We start from the raw sequence: 17,729 nt of genomic DNA, 5'->3' as shown, positions 1-17,729 counted from the left end.
GATGCACTCACAGCAGTTCTGCACTTTTTTATTCAATAAAAAGTAATCGACTTTTTTTTCGTGTGCCCACATAAGTGCATACTCACCTACGCCGGATGGCATGGGATACACCAATAACAGTAAAAGATCCAATGCAAAAAAAATACATTAAGAATTTAAATGCACATCAATTATGATGAAAGTTTCCTTGGTGGAGGTAATGAACATCAAAAAGTAATCATTATAAGACATTTTGATACGGTATATAAATTAGATTAAACTGACCAAGGGTATATATAACAATATACAGGGCAGTGATTATTATTATTATTATTTTAGTTTATTATGATTTTAACTATTACTATTATTATAATTATTTTAAGTAATCGAGTCATGATAGCCAATCAGCAAAGCAATGTAAGAACAGACCGAGAAACAATTAGCTATTGCTGTACATTCCAAACCCAATTCATCCTTAACACATTTTTTTTTACAGAATTTCTTATCAACGGGCCTATTGAGCATGTGAAATTTGATGTTGAGGCATGTTGAGTCAATTAATATGATCAGCAACTAGACTCATTCATGAGCATCAGTATACGCTACATACACAAATGCATGCTCGGGAAAAAGTAAACTGCTTAGATAAAAAAGTAACGTTTTTACATGTATTTAACGTAGACTTTGGCACTTTTAATTTGGAATTGTGCAACAGTTGCTCCAGAAGTATTCTATTTTTGTCCGCTTTGCGTAAAATTTCACTGTTTCTGCCTGATGCAAAGTAATCATCTAATTTTTGTATGATTAATCTGCAAGAATACATCCACTTTTAACGATAAACAGATTATTCCTAATTGCTGTATGAGATCAGTTGGCCATGTTGTCAGTGATGTTATAAATGGCCAAGTCTTGTTTTGCTTTTCAGATAAGTGCAGATCTTTTATCAGACAGCTACATGATGCTTCCCAGGGTTTTTTTTCTGCGACCAAATAATCCAGAGTATAATTAAAAAAAACACAACGTGATGATGTTCAACTCATTCACTGCAAAGTCATGTTTGACAGTGAATGAGTTACTTTCTAACTAGCCCTTTCTAGCAATACTCTTCCCCATGCTGGTCCGGCAGGTCGTTGAGGTCCAAGAAGATGGAGGTATTGGAGAGTTTGCGGTCATTGGACGAAAGGTCCAGCAGTTCCTCTGCGGTACTTGGCACGGAGCTGATGTACATGTCCCACACCTGCTCAGGAGCGTCCAACTCCAACAGCTTCTGCTTGATTTTCAGGTTCTTCTCAATGTTCCTTCTCTTGTGCTTGAATTCAAGGATAGTTTTGGTGTAGCGGTTGATAGTGGTGACGGAAGACGCCATGCACGCCGTGAATGAACTCCATGCTAATCTAAAGAGGGGTACAATTTCAATGTTACTAACATGGAGCATTTCAATCCATCCATCCATCCGTCCGTCGGTCCGTCGGTCCGTCCGTCGGTCCGTCCGTCCGTCCGTCCGTCCGTCCGTCCATCCATCCATCCATCCATCCATCCATCCATCCATCCATCCATCCATCCATCCATCCATCCATCCATCCACCCATCCATTTGTCAACTCACATGTACGACCAACTGTAATCCCACGTCTGGGGTTTCCAGTCTTCTGGTCCCATACTGACTGTGAGCTGGAAGGCTGTGGTGAACATCATGTGGGCCACCATCCCCAGCAGGCCTGATGCACACACAAAGAAATGATGCACTTCTCCGGTAGCACCACTTCGTGTCAGTATCACATTGCATGAAAGAGCGGAGTCAGCGAGCCACTCTCATTCAGTCATGACGAGAACACAACTGAGGGCCCACAGCACCATAATTAAGGATGGATGTGGCTTTGGGATCTCCCTTTACAGCAGCAGTCAGTTCGTTCCACTTAAAAAGAAAAAAAATGTAAAAAACAAAACAAAACAAAACAAAATATATATAAAGCAGCTTTTGTCTTGATTGAGGTTGTCCTAGTTCAAAAGAATCTCTAAGGCATTTCTCCACTTCTGTAAGAATATCTACAGCTGAAAATGAATTCAATAAATGATTACATTTCTTTTGAGTTTCCCTCTATTAATCTTCCATGCCACTTATTCCATCTGATTTCTGTGGACTCCAATCTGCACTGGTTGGCAGTTGAGCCTTACTTAAGCCAATCAAAATGAATAAATAATAATAAATCAACTATTTATTGTTCAAATGACACATGTAGGGACAATTATTCACACTCACACAGACCTGATCTCAAACAACAGAGACTGTGAGCCAGAATCTGGCATCAGTTCAACATTCTCTCTTTTTTTAATTTTTTTTTTATGTTCATATGGTGTAACTTTTATGTTTCTTCTCTACACTCGCAGCACAGACAGTTAAACCCCAAAGAAAGTTTTTATAGTGACAGTAAAGCTGGTCAGCTGAACCACAAGGCAGTAAAACCAGGTCTTTGTATTGTCCTTGCACACCCTCATCCACGCTCGCGTGGATGATTAACAGCCAGTGTAAAAGTAATCATGTGTACAGTAGCTCCTCTTGACTCTCATTCCTGCCACCAATCTATTCATTCCATTAAAAAAGCATTTAATAGCTTAACTTCCATGTTGAAACATTTTATAAGCAAATTTGATGATATGCTTGGAGAAGCCATAAAAGGGAGCTCAAATTACATTTTTATTTTTCTCCACTTAGCTATAAAAACCACAGACACCAATAATTTATTGATTTACTTATGCATTTATGTATTTATTAGATGTATTATTCAAAACAAAATAATTTGCTGACGTTCAACCATCCCCTGCAGGTAATTCCAGCCGAAGCAAACTGACAATAACAATATTAAATAAGTCGAGTCGGATACCTCCTCTGTTTTGATCGGGGACGTACTGTAGCTGCAGCTGCAGCTGAAATCCCATAACGTATTGCATAATGGATGAAAAAAGATGTTTTTGTTTTTTGGATGTAAATATTAAAAGCAATTTTGAGTGGAATTGATTCCAATGCGTCGTAAACATACGGGTGTTGACAAAACAGTAAATTTGTAAGGGGCCGAAGTCTATTAGGCACAATTATTGCCTGTTATGTGCTCCAGCAGTGGGATCGTTTGTGTGAAATAGGTACAAAATAAATGGCCTTATGTTTCTTAAAGGTAATGGATGTGCCATCCAGTGCAACATTCGGGCTTTTAGCTGATGAAAATTGAGCTCAGAGGAGATTGAATAACAGCCTTCCATACGCATTAGATGCAATTTGTTGCAGAAAACAAAAAGGCTTCTTCAAAAAAGACGACAAGGTGAAATAAATAAATAGAACAGTCAATAGGTGCGTACTGTCCGTGTGCCCTTTGCTTTATATTATAAGGTCGTGCATACGTGAAAGATTCTCCTTCCCAACAATTTATTGACTCAAGCCCCAATGGAATGAAGTTGAACTTTCAACCTTGAAAGCACTATAGGATGGCTGTAATGAAACAGACGCAAAGTGTATGTACATCCAATTACAGTTCTTCAATGTGGACTGAAGGGTGAGCAGGAACTCGATTATTTAGCCAATGGTTCTTCGAAGCGGACAAGTCAATTACACGCAGAAAGTCCTTTTGGCTAAACAGCGTATTTTACACTGCGCTGGCGGTGGCTATATTTTCCCACAGTGGATTAGAGAGAAGGTCATCATTAATTCCTTCATCAAGGAAGCAAGGCTGGCTTGGAAAGTGGTGAGAAATCCCAGAAGACTTTAACTGGCTTCAATATTAAGCATGGATGTAAAAATGGTGGTGTTGAGAAGTTACTTTAGATTTTTTGCTTACAATAAGTAGGCTTCAAGAAATACAAATTGGAGTTAAAAAAATACGAATAGACGTTTTGACTTACCTGAAAGCACGGTGAATATGGCAGCGAAGGCATTGAGTTTCAGGCCGTCGATGACGTTGCCAAACTGGCACACTTCTATCCACATGAGGATGCCTCCGGTGGCCATGAGCATGATATACAGGCACTCTGCGACGATGCACAGCCACAGCACCCCTTCAAGACAGCACCGCAAGAACCAATCATTCAAATTCAACTTGCTGGAGTGTAGAAAGCTAGGGCTGAGTGACTGACTCATGGAGATGACTGCGAAAGCAGTCAAATGGGAAATGGGAAAGCCAAGACAAATATGCTAAGCAAGGGCAATTGGAGAGGACATGCAAAGAAGCGGCTGGGCTGCCTGCCTGAGCGACCCCATATGATTAACCTTCACAGTCATTGAAAGGATATATGACCCGCAGAGAGACATCCTGCACATATAGGCAGAAAAAGCATGTCACCCATTCATCATATGTATGCTGCATTTATGTATAGCATGAAGCCTTTATGAAGTCATTTATCATAAGATGGACCAGAGAGCTATGCAAGTATTCTCCTTGGAAAAATAGGGCCAATGTGTACGGAGCGTACTTTACCTCATCAACTAAAGCCAGCTGACATTAGTGCGGCAGACAATGAATGCTGTCTGGTTAAAACAGATTGCTGGCCAAAGAATAGACGGAGAGCATTTAAGTGTTCCCTGGAAAGCCACGTGCAGCCATCTGGTGTTTTTGTAGTGTCGCTCTCTCCTAAAATGTTGCGGATTGTTTCCTCACTGCTGTAAGAAGGGACACTTAACATGCATTTACCTCTTTGGGACATTCTAACCTTTTTTTTTTTTTTGGCCATTTATGTAAGTAAATCGAAGTGAGTTTGTATTTTAGAAAGGTAGACCAGAACAGTATCGCGGACTGTCCTCACACCACTCAAGGGAATATGGGAATGCCAAAAAACAGTTTATTAGTGCTCACACTCAGAGGGCACTAACAGAAAAGATTGATTCCAGGCGGCACAGCTGAGGGAACAGATAAGACGAGAGTGAACCGATCGATGGAGGAGATTGATTTGCGCCTCCTACCTTGCCGCAGATAAATCAGTGCTAAGTGCTAGCTGTGTTGCATTGCTTTGCTTTGGGGTTAAATAAGCAGTGACTTAATGACTTGCTTGTGTTTCACGGAGTGAGGCAATGATTTGTGATAAACGCTTCATGGATTGCTATCAAAAAGATCATTTCGACAGCAAGTTTGCTTTTGTTGGATCGGAGAGGTAAATGGCCAAACGCGGTCCAACATGCCACCTCCAGGTTCCAAATTGTTACGCTTTCAAAATAAATTTCTTGTTGATTATGTTGTGTCTGATTTGTGTTTTATTTCTCACAGTTATATTCTGGTTTCCAGAGAGCAAGGAAGAACACGCTTGGGAGTGATTTCCAATCAGTGGAGGTGGACACCTGGACTGATTAGATCTCAGTCTTGCATGCTCTTCATCATTGTTGCTACCATACGTTTAGGCAACAATGTGACGACATGAATTCAAGTATTTAGAAGGCGAAGAGGACCTTTTAAGCTCTCGAAGAAGCGGCAGATGATGTCGAAACAAGGAAAGGTAAAACTCATTCTGAGTAAAAGGAAAACACAAAGTCTCTTCCTAAAATAATTGTCAAGATGGACCTTGATGTTAATGGGAAGACATATTCCTTCTCAACTTACCTCTTTCATTGGCAGGTGTTACATAGATGAAATTCCTGCAGTTTTCACCTGCAAAAGAAAAAGAGTGAATAGTTTTCTACTGCTAATATTCATCGTCTGTGTTCGTCACAGTAGTTAGCAGAGGTTTTAAATGGCAAAAGTTACCAGTCATGTTGATGTTCTGTTCACAGGAGAACCAGATGCCGGTGTGAAACTTCCTCATGACATATTTGTCGTCGCCGGTCTCCCAGATGTACTGCACCAGCCGCGTGTCGTTCAAATTGGAGCTGTTGAACCTGATGCAGAAAGACTGCTTGGTGGTCACGGGACCGCTGCAGAACGGCTTGACTACCTTGCGCGTGCCAGCGCACCAGTGGCTCGTTCCCAGAGCTGACACAGCGAGGAACAAGGCCAGAAAGTTCAAGGTAAGAGCCAGCGACGCTCTCCGCCGCCGGTCTATTCCCATAGCTCCAGCCAGCAAAACAAAGCCCAGCACTGATTTAATCCCAGTGATTTCTCCTCCTCCAATGCTCACGCACAATCCGATCGATGATCTATCCCTGTTGATCTAATTGCTGTGTGGATCTTCCACGCGCCTCTCGCATCTGCTTCTCCTCTGAAGCCCACTCGCTCATTTTGTACGGTGGGCTCCTCAGCCCCCACCCTTTCAAACACGCACTCACCCAAGGAGCGCAAGAGCGATGATGATGATGACATGCGCACCACGCAGTCAATGATTATATGCGTGAATACTTTCACGCTGCATTACAAGCTCCGATCCAGCACAGTCAGTAGGATGGCATATAAACAGACATTTGTTCAAGGCTTCATTTCCCCATCACTAGTTGAAAACATAAAATAAAATAAAAATGAAATGCAATTTGGTCAGAACAAAAAGTCACATAACAGAAGACTGATGAGAAGTTTTGGCTTTCAATCTTTTTCCTTTTCTCTACAAGATAATAATATACAGAAATAAGTAGAGGTGAGCATCTTGTTACATTACTGGCAAATGACGGAGCGGCAAAATTGATTGACGCACCCACCTATGCACTTCCAGACAGATCTTGGCAGAGCTCATTTTGCAAAGCCCTTTATTGCCTATTAGAAAAATTGCAAACATTTGATTCCAAAACTCATTTCAATATATATATTTTTATATATATATGATGTGATTCACACCACTGCACGGTAAAGCGCCTGTAAAAACGTCACCATCCCATCTGGGCCCTAATCCAGCGACTTAGTTGATCACTTCTTCAAGGTCATTGGACCTAAAAGCCACATTGAATAAAAGCCATTCTTGTCTGGAATGTAATCACGTCTTTGCATCATCAGGGTGTTCACTCCTAACTGCCAACAGCTTTATGTTTGAGGCTGGCCTAGACAGAAAGAAAAAAAGAATTGCTCTATATTGTCTATCATCTTCATTATTAATGACACTATAAAATGGAAAACAATGTGTTGGGCGACAGGGCTTATATATACTTTAAATGATTTTTTTTTTCACACACTGCACATGTTTCTCTCTTGAGATTAAAAGTCATCATTCTTGCCCTTCTCTTCTCTTTTCACTTCCACGTCTCCATTTCAAAGCCACACATAGACACGTGTGGAGTCGACATACACAAGAAGCCAAAAGCCATTCTCACAGTTTGATTAGCTATTCCAAAGTGGCTTTTCCTGATTGCAGGCACTTTCCCTCGTCACCTTATGATTGAGCTCTACCGTGACACGAGTGGAGGTTGGAATCACTTTCAGAGGAATATCTCGCTTCAGGTGCTTTCCTTTTGACTCCTTCTCTGTCTCACGGGCAGATTAGACACATTCCAAGATGAATGCCCAAATAAGTTTGTGTCACACGTTGTGACCTAAGGCAAGGGGTCTGATAATAGATCTGCAATGTCTCATTGTTCTCACATAGCTAAAGTGGAAAATAGATAGCAAGTTTCTGCTGTGAAGAGTGATTATGAAAAGATTGGAATGGCTGTTATCATAATCAGAAACACAAACACGAGAAGCAGAAGAAGTCTAATTGGTGTCATTGACATTGGAAAGGGATATCAAATAAATCACAGTCCAGTTTGCTCTGTATCGCACACATGGTGTTGTCTTAAAAACAACTTGAAACCAAATATATGACAAAATATTGTTTATTTTTCCCCAGTCTGGAAAACATTGTCAGTTGCTATGGCAGTTTTGCTATTCTTGTGGCATTGAAAACATGCCAGCAGTTGCTAATAACCGTCTTGACACTAGTGAAGCATGAAAACATCCACTGCCAACAGTATGTTTTGGAATGTGCTGTATATGATGAGGGATCATCCCATTTTGAAAATGTAAAGCAAAATGAGCATATAGGTACACATAAATGATAGGATGCTTACTGCTGAATGCTGGAGGACATTTTGATATAATAGAATTTTAAAATATAATAGAATTTTTATATCATCTCATCATGTGACCAACCAATTTACTCTTTCTCTCTGCTCTACTCTTTCTCTTGATGCAATTGCACACAGTCTCTTACCTTATACTGCGATGTGAAATAAGGAAAAACAATATTTATAATTTATAATTTGTCCCTTGCTTTGTTTACTTCCCAACTGTCATTGTGATACCTGCAAGCTGAGTCTGTACTTGGGGTGGTTACAAAACTGTCTGAAAGTTTTATCACGCTTGGAGGAACATTTATTTTGCTTCCAAATGTTGTCATCTCCATGGGAGTAAAAACACATTTGACTTATTTAGACTTCCATTTTTTAGAATGTGACTTTTAGGTGAGCCATGGTTTAGCCTGAGGTACATTACAGTACATATACGTACATGATATACACGATAAGAGCTGAGCTTCTGCGACCCATTGCTTTGGAAAATGACCATGTCACTATGAAGGGAAGGTAATTGCAGGTCTCTGGCCAAATAAGACCTTTGCTCGCTGATGTTTGGGTGGAAACCCCAATCTGCAACCTCTCACCTTATCTTACTGTCTCTGTGCAGAAATGTCTCGCTAGATCCTGAAACTCTGATGCATGGCCGCATATTGCTGCAAATTCTATTCAGAAAAAGAACAATGTGGACATGTTTATACGTATTTATAATTTTCTTTTTTAAAACACCTCCAACCAAGTAGTCAGACCTGTAACACGTAGAAGCCAGGTCCTCGTTAAATCATCTCATCCACGCGCAGATGATGATGATGTTGGGTCTGCTAGCTCGTAATGAGACCCTGTAATGACCCACTCCTGTAATGTGTCTCATGATGAAATGGATGTCAAGGTTACACTTGCAGTTCAGGCTTGCCGGCATGTTTGTGTAGGTGCGAGTCATTCACATGGCAAATCAATTTCAGCAAGAGTGAAATCATGTCAAGATCCCTCGGAGGCTTCAAGTCACTCTCTCACTGTCGCGTGCGTCTAAATGGCAAACCTTGACTTGCTGAGAAATTCACCTGAAGTGCAAACTAATTTTAACGTGATTTACAGCCAACAATGAGCAAAGTGCATCTCTCGCTCGTTAGACTCCATCACGAGCAAATGAAGATGCTTTACAGGCTTCCTTGGATCTGGTTTGTGGGAGTCATTACCCCTTCTTCCCTAGCATTCTCTCACAGCTTAAGTGCAATGCAGCTCAATATTCAATTTAAAAGAGGTGGAACCTTTAGGCTATCAAAGTACAAAGCCATTCATGAAGGAATCAAAAACACATTTGCTGACTTTATTAGGATGAGATATCACCCCTTAGAGGCAAACTAATATCGTGTCCCCATAATTGACATGCCTGTGTGAACAACATCAGGTTTAGACGACAGCAAATTCATTTTTTTTTAAAACAAAATACCTTACCGTTCAAAAGTTTGGGGGTCACTTCGAGATATCCTTATTTTTCAAATAAAGAAAGCCCTTTTATAACCCGTGCCCAATTCTGTTAGTTTTCATGATAAACACTCATTTGTGTGGGTGACCCCAAAGTTTTGAACAGCAGCGTCTATCCACCTTCCGACAAACAGATTGCAGACATCACATAATAAGGTTCCTGACCTACTTTCAAATAAGATGTTTGTGTGAAGAATCTCGCAACCGAGCACTCTTGTTTTTCCCAATGTTATTGAGGGTCTCAGGTGCTAGGGCACATCGCCCAATTACACGGAAGATGAGGATTCTTAGAAAGAAGAATCATTGGGACTGTGAGCAGGAAAACATGCCATATAGCTTGACTGTGACGGAGGAGCTATGCCAAAGGCGGCTGGATCCAACATTAGTAAGAGCAAGTTTGGACCACAAATACATCGGCAAAACAGGATGGATGCATTATTTGGGGAAAATGAAGTTATTGCAAATGAAATAGGTTGTTGCAAAGAGGCATTTTAAAAACATGTGGTCTCATGCATGTCATTTCGGAATGCATGAAGCTGCAACGGGTGGATGAATGTACGCGTTGGTCAAGGCAATGTCCTGCTTGGGTGACTAAGACTAGGTAAATAAATACCCAATCTATTATTAGGGCATTGTGGAATTGGCTAATGTAGGATATATTGGATATGGGTTACTTAAAATGAGATGATAATAGGCAGTCTAAAAATGTAATATAGTCACTAAATAAGAATTGATCCCGCAAGAATCCTCAGACAGAATAAAAAAATGAAATTGGACGGGACTAGATAAGCAGAATTGCTTCACCCTGTTTGCCATTTTGGCAATTCACGTGTTAACAGTGCATGAAATGAAACCGTGATGAATGGTGACAATGCATATGCCGAAATTCATGAACAAAAATTGTGCACACTTCATCAAAAGATAATTGAAACGCTCCATATTACTTGCTGCACACGACATATCAGACAATATCGCAGCCATCGCCGGTCCATTCATTCGCCTGAGATGTATGAGCAAGTTTATAGGGATGGGATGGGGGGCGGGGGGGGGGCATGCTGTACCACTCTCCCGCCAAGCTTGGATATAAATCAATTGGAGCTGCATCTTCCCTTTGTGATGCAGATGATAACAATGAATGGTTACAATTTTCAATTGCAAATGGCAGAACATACTGTACCTACAAAAATGATTTGGCTATCCTGGTTGTACCCTGTTGCATTTAGTTCGGCCCTCCCTCCCTCCCTCCCTCCCTCCCTCCTTCCCTCATGCACACACAAACACGGTGGTGCGAAAATCAATCCAATCCACCAGGAGCATGTTTTTGCATCGAATTCTTCATGCATGTCTCTTCATTGTCCCGCATGATTCTACCCCCACGGTGCATCAATAAATGGATGCAAATATGCTAAGTGAATGCATTCTCGCCGAGTCAAATCAGATAAGGTTTTTTTCAAAGAAAACGGAAAGATTCTTCAGATGAGATAGTCGATGCTCAGCAATTAGCAACTCCTGTGACATTGATTGTCAATGTGAGATGAACGGTGCGTGATTGTCGCTTAGGGTTAAATAGTCAGCCTACCAACTGAACAAAATAAATCAGCTTATATAGCAACGCCTTTTAATCCATAATGATACAGGGGAAATATTTCAATTATACATTAAACTGTCTGTTTGTGTGTTCCAGGTTAGTTTAGCTACAGAGCAGACTTTGCATTCGCAATGCTCCACCATTAGCTATGGATGAACGAAGGAATGCAAAACAACCTCTTGAAGGAGACTCTCTTCAAATCTGGGGAAAGGCATAGCATGGTGGAAGGAAGCACTTCTAACCTTGTGCCAATAACAGATAAACACATTGTGACCTTCCATCCTGAATTTCTTTGCCTGTGAATAATTTTCAGGACAGGTTCTGGCCACACTGGAACCTATCCCAGCTGTCAGATGTTGTGGATGGTGGCCATTATTGATTTGTGCAGGCAACAAGTCCAATAGAATTGGTACATTATAAAACTTTTCCAACAAAGACAAACAGGGAGAGTTTGAAAGTTTCAACAAAGGAGCTATTCATTGGAGAATGTAAGAAACTTCTTTCCGATGAAACCATAGATTTCAAGTCTGCAGAGAAAATTGTGACAACAGTGGACATCCTCAGAGCGAGTCATTCAAGTTGTCACGTCGGCTTTGGAAGTCACAAATCACTAGTCTGTACAGATTTTTCAATTCCACCAAACCACAAGCCTTTAATTAAGACTTAAACACTGTCCAGCAGCAACGTTTAATGGGAGGATATGACATGTCGGAGAAAGACAAAAGATTTTTGCCCTGAAGCTACACTCTTGAAAAGGATGGTTACGTTCAATGTTTTTTTTGTAATGGCTAAAATGGGATGCAATCAAATTGTTAGATTTGAAGGAGCTAAAAGTTGATTGACATGAATGGAAACAAAGGTTCACCTCTTCACTTCAATGTGAAATTGGCATTGATGTACGTTTGCAGCACAGAACGCACATTGTGGCTTTCCCAGCGCTGTTGAAGTCAATCTGAAGTTTGGTGCACGGCACGCTCCCGTCCAAACCAAAATAGAGAGACCAAAAAGATCTGGGGAATTAGGATATGATCAGAGGGGCGCTCATACATCCTGAAAGCGTACAGCGAGCACATTGTAACCTCAGGGTTCACTGCCGCTCTGACCTAGATAGCGCACAGCGTCGGCCGGCCGGCCAGCAGGGGTAATCACTGAATAGAAAATTCCTGCAGCACAAAGCTTTTAATTAGACATGAGCTTTTAACTGACAGATAGGGGAGAAAATAACTGTGATTAAAGAATGGATACGCTGGATATGGGGGCAAAGAAAAGCTGTCAGAAGGAAGCAGACTTCGATGCTCTATAGCTCCAGGTTACCAAATTAAATTCTGGATCATGTTTTCCACATTTGATTCTCTCTCTGTGTCTCTTTTGCATCATCCTGTAACAAGCAACAAGTATCTGTCAGCTAGCTCAAAGTAGGTCAAGATAGCGTGTTCGACTTTCCCCCCCTATACAAGATCACATCTGTCATGCTTTGGTGCTAATTCCCTAATCAAATCTGTATAGCCTAGGTGTCAACCTCAAGGACCGGGGGCCCGCCAGGACAAATGAAATTCATGTCAGTACTAAAATTGTCTTTTGAAAAAATAATGAACCTTTTTTTTCTTTGCTTCATCATTGATGAGCGTTATTTTATAAAGGTAATGACAAAAAAACCTTTGTTTGCACATTGCTTATTGCATCTGACATTTTGTTTTCTTACAAAATCTTTTGCCACTCCACAAAGTTTGCAAAGTGAGTCCGAAACGTTGAGACGTTCATATTTCTCATCTTATTTGGGGTTTTCTAGAGAAGCACCAGTAAAAGTGGAGCACAGGTGTGAGCAGGTGTGTTGGAGGGGTTGAAGCTTCCCCTCTCGGGCCTCATTCATCTCTTTCTGTCACGTCCAGCTGTGGCTCTCCGCTACTCCCTCATTGTCATTCCGGAGGGACGTCTGTCCTCCAGACGTGTCGGTACAAATGCTCTGCTCTTAGACTTCTTATACAGATCGTCTTGACTACATACGTATACGATGCCATTCTCGTCTTCTGAGTGTGCAAGGCTAAAAACACAACTCAACTAAATGTTGCATTTTTGGCCTTAACATGTAAGTGAAGCTTGGCGGCTCTATTTTCATGAGCGGCATAAATCCTGCTTGGGTGATTGAAAGTTTTCAATGAGGGCAAGGAATTATTCCAAGTAAGTCATAAAGTGTAATTCTTTTAGTTCAAGGAGACTAAATACAATCTTCATTTTAGGAAGCTTGTCAGACGTAAATGCAGTGACATTCATGCTGGCAACTTTTGACAGGACTGTGAATAAGAATAATGTCAACCAATTCCTGTAAGACACGGACCTGGGACCTCAGTAAAGGGCTTTTAAATTATATCATAAAAGAAGAAATATCGTGCTGTCTATTTGACTTTGACATTCAGGTGAAGTGGTGTTGAATGCCTCATGTGGCCAACTCCCTCAGGAGAACATGCTTGCTGCTCCTGTCATGTCATGTCACCTGTCACAGCATTACACTTGCAGATAGCCACATTTCTTTTCATGACCTCTGGAAGATGATATTAAATATAATTTCGTATCCCTAACTCAAGTCAAAGTATCTATTGTTTACTGCCAATTGTTTCCATTAGAATAAATTATAAACAAAACATGACTTACTGTTGCCATTATAAAACATTTAATTACTGCAGTTTTTTTAGTAACATTCACAAAATGTAAGTCTCTCAATTATTCACAGTGAAAAGGTAAAGCAGTACATCTTAAAAATATTATAATATCAATACCTTTTGTCTCCAAAAGTTACAATGACCTTGTGGTAATGCCATGCCAAGGACGGACAGCGCTTCTATTTCCATTCTAAAAGGAACGAGAAGAGCCTCTTCGACTAGGGCGAAATTTATGCAGAACAGTGCCAAGCGCCAAGCTGCGAGCGTCTGCGGAAATGCCAAAACTTGTTTGAGCCCAACTCTGCGTACATTTAGACAGTGAGTTATGCTAAATTTGCACAAAAACTAAAGCCCTTTATTATCCACTGAATGATTGGAGCCAAATGTTACAGTAAGACTATCAACGAAATGTTTCCGTTTACAAAGCAGCACAACACAATGCATCAACATGCCATCATTTTCATCATATGGGGTCTATTGTCATATTCTATTCATTGGTGACAGAATCATTATATAGTATATTGTTTTGTCTGACAAGACTCCTGAAACGAAGATTGCGTTTGTCATCATAGGACAGCTACGATAAGCATTTCAAGTTGTTCCAGTCTGACCTCATCTTCCGGCAGACTATGAACTGCTCCGCTTTGTGCCCACATTTGTGACCTTTGGCCTTAAGACCATGAGAAGTCTGAGGCAGTGATTGGCTGCTGAGGAAATGGCCCCGTGTCAAGGAGACAGAGGTTTGGCAACAATGGCTGATGACAGCCCATTCATCACCAGCCAGCTATACGTTCCACTGAATAGAGCACGTTCTCCTCTGGCCAAGAGCGTGTCTGGCGCACTTAATTAAAAATGGGAACACAGTAAACAACTTCAATGGCTTCTTCTCTTCGCACTGTTAAGTACATTTTTGGAAATTGAGGTCTTCATTTTGAAGTCACGCTTTGATTAGTCTCCGTTGTTGCAACGTTCTGGAACAGCGTTGTGTACCAATGAGATAATAGCATCTTGTCTGTGCAGATAAAGACGGATGGTTGAATCTTTAGCTGTCTGTTTTGTTTATGAAGCTTTGGCAAACCTTCATTTAGCAAGACAAGTCTCTGTGCCTGAGGTGAAAAGAGTAGCGTCAATTCTCAGAGGGAAGAAAAGGTGCTTCAGCTTTCTGTTATTAGCTTCTTACGTCGATAAAACTTCATTGCGGTCCGCTCTGTAGCCAATTTCAAACAATTACCCATTGGATAATCTCACAAGTGGATTTTCTTTTTTTTGCTATTTTTCAAGCTGCTTTGAAGACACCAGTTTACTCTTTGCCAATGATTTTCTTTAGCTGACTGCATTTTTTGTCACAATAGGCAATAAATGAATTTTTGACACCGGAGCACAACAGGGAACTGTGTCGGGACCTTTAACATTTGCGACCTTGAACGAACTCTGACAAGAATTCGCTGCCTTTAAAAACACTCACAATTCTTTTGCTTCTCAGTGGGATGGGAGCTTAAGATTGTTTTTAGAGGGAGCCTATTTATTTTTTCAAAAAATCACTATACAGTGCATTGACTAGTAATTGGTCACTAGTGGATATATAACAATTCAAAATCAAGGTTAAGCCTGGAGCACACAACAACAATGAATAATGATGACCCCAGTGAGTTTCCACTCCACATTGTCCACACTTCTTTCCAGTCCACAATGGATCGACATACGAATGAAGATTTGTACGTACGTTCGTACATACATAAACCCGCTGAGGAAATAAACGTACGTGTTCCTTCATTAGTGAAAAGGCTTATTTTGGGTGAAGGAGGAATAATACAAAACACAACGGCAGTTTCTGACCTAGTTATTAAAACAGATAACTAAAACAAGCCCCTGGCCATAGAAAAATAAAGCTTGAATTTTAAAGCAGACCGCTCATGTCGTTGTGTTTTCCCCCCTCAAACTTTCCCAGGTGCCTTAATAAGGTGACACAAATTTGTCAAAGTACCTTCCGCAAGAGAAAGATGTGCCACCAGAAATGCTCGTTGAATTCAACCATTGTGATCCATTTGTCATTGTTGTTTATGTTCTGGCTTTTGAGACCCTGTCAGACTATACACGTCAGAGACCTGGCTTCAAAGTTTAATAATGATGCTCATTTTCTGATGATGGATTTTTCACATTTGTCTTCTTAGTTTTCATCTTCCACATCCATCCAGCACAGCAGTGAGTTTGCAATTAGTTTTCCTACACAGTCAAGTGCCCTGCAGGGCTATTTGTTGTCTGACTGACTGACACCTCTCTGTTTATCTTACCAGAGAAAACAATCTTTCTTGATTTCCTCCTTGCGTTAGTCTCGGTCTGCATCTCCTTTTATATGTTGACTTTCTGATCAGTATTGTCAGTTGTTTGACAGCTGAGCAGGCTGAGCAGCCATTGCAGCCATCTTAAGATATTTGTTTTCCTCTTTTGGTCCCCTGCTAACCTCCAAGGAAGCTTAGCTGACTTCTTAATGAATAGAGGTAAATATAAATAAAAATTTGAAAGTGGATTACTTGTCGATTGGTCTATTCATTTGACAGCTGTCCATAGGAGGTTGTCGTTGGGCTGTGATGAAAAGAATGCCCGGTGCTTTCCATATGGAGAGCGCACGAAATGGTTCGGCCAGCTGGTGGATTTTTTAATCGCAGCCTATCTATAACCCCAGTGGCCAGTCCAGCCAAGCTTGAAAAAACAAGACCCATGGCTGAACAGCAATTAGCACCTATCAGCCTGTAAACAAATGACCACGACGCTGACTTACATATTCAGTACACGAGCTTGATTAGATTTGTTTTTCAATCATGTCAAATGTGGGAGGTGCGTTTGCACATCATAGGAAGGGAGACAGACCTGCAGGGCTTACTACAACAGACTGAGATTTGTGAGGCTTAAGTGAAAATCTGCTAGTTTGCTTTTATGTTACATTGTTGCGTGAGGAGTTCAGCACTCAATCTCAGGTCAGTCTGCAAAATCCGCGTTTTTGATTCCAATCATTAGGAACAGCAACACATGTTTGAGTTCACATAGTATGGTGTCATCATTGCTGTAGTTGTTTTCCAAAATGCAGAAGTCAGTTTTAGCCAATAAGAAGCCACTGAATTAGGTCATTTTTGGGGGTGGCAGATAACAATAGTGAAGCAGCATGTCTGCCAGCTCATGATAGTACGTACCACCCCCATTGCTTTGGCATGCATGTGCCTGACAGCCTGTGATCCTTTTCCATGAGGACAGAAATTTGCCAGTGTGGGTGAAGATTATAACACCCAAGATGGGAAAATAAGCATTTTTTGGGCGAATATCTGTGTGGACGTCGTCGTTCTTGGTAGCCTCCATCCCCAGTCCCCTGCTGGCTTGCATTCACATCACACTGGACTTAACTGCTTCTATTCTGCTTCAACATGACACATTTTCTCTCGCTGCATGAGTGGAGAAATTCGGTGATGGGTGATTCTATGTAAATGACTTTTTTGTCAGTTGACTGTTCTGCAAAAACTCAGGATAGCTTGCTTACAGTGCACTTTTTTGAAGATGACCTGCATTTAAAAAAGAACGATTTACCAAATAAAGTATGTTCTCTTTTACATTGTATTTGATTCCAGCATGGTTGGAGAGCATTTTTTGAAAACCTAGCTGTATTCCAATCCCTGGTATATAAATGTTTATCTTTAATTCCTATTTTGAAAATGATCAGCATTGATCTTTGCTCTACTTTGTTCTCAACAAATCAATTAAGATTAAAAAGTGATGTTCAGATTTCCTTTCATCAAAAAAGCTTTCTGTTATTTTGGGAACTTGAAGAAAAAATGGTTCTCCGCTAACTTCCCTCTCTTCCACCCACTCTTTGACATGAGTGACATTTCCCCTCACTATCTTCAGTGGGCACCTGACAGGCGTCATGAAAGGCAGCTGGCAGGACACTATTGAAGAAGGAAGTGAATAATTTATCCAAGCATCTGCGCCATGTCCCTCATTCATTCATCTTCCTCATCTCCCCCTCCCCCTATCATGAAGTTTTGGTCTCAAGAAATTTCAAACTATCTTTTTTTTTCCTTCTTCAA

The 17,729-nt window shown here is 40.8% G+C and overlaps 1 protein-coding gene and 1 long non-coding RNA gene across 4 annotated transcripts; one reads left to right on the top strand and one right to left on the bottom strand.

Annotated features, from left to right (window-relative positions):
• Positions 1-12: 12 nt before the first annotated feature.
• Positions 13-6,177, bottom strand: gsg1l2b (gsg1-like 2b). The gene is made up of 5 exons (XM_049759363.2): positions 5,699-6,177; positions 5,555-5,602; positions 3,870-4,022; positions 1,585-1,696; positions 13-1,373 (listed from the first exon to the last, which is right to left on the bottom strand). Exons 1-5 carry the CDS (start codon positions 5,997-5,999, stop codon positions 1,073-1,075), a joined length of 915 nt encoding a protein of 304 aa, XP_049615320.2. The 5' UTR covers positions 6,000-6,177; the 3' UTR covers positions 13-1,072.
• On the top strand, positions 5,251-14,628 carry LOC137839820 (uncharacterized). 3 transcript variants are annotated; one of them, XR_011086113.1, is made up of 3 exons: positions 5,251-5,450; positions 5,725-5,958; positions 14,226-14,628. It is a non-coding gene; the product is annotated as an uncharacterized lncRNA (long non-coding RNA). The 3 variants fall into 3 exon arrangements; XR_011086112.1 differs by lacking the exon at positions 14,226-14,628 and adding an exon at positions 11,093-12,582; XR_011086111.1 differs by lacking the exon at positions 14,226-14,628 and adding an exon at positions 7,227-9,375.
• Positions 14,629-17,729: the final 3,101 nt, after the last annotated feature.

Source organism: Syngnathus scovelli, chromosome 21 (assembly GCF_024217435.2).
Source record: "Syngnathus scovelli strain Florida chromosome 21, RoL_Ssco_1.2, whole genome shotgun sequence".
Taxonomy (NCBI): Eukaryota; Metazoa; Chordata; class Actinopteri; order Syngnathiformes; family Syngnathidae; genus Syngnathus; species Syngnathus scovelli.
The sequence above is the reverse complement of the archived record's forward strand: the minus strand, read 5'-3'. Positions and strand labels throughout refer to the sequence as shown.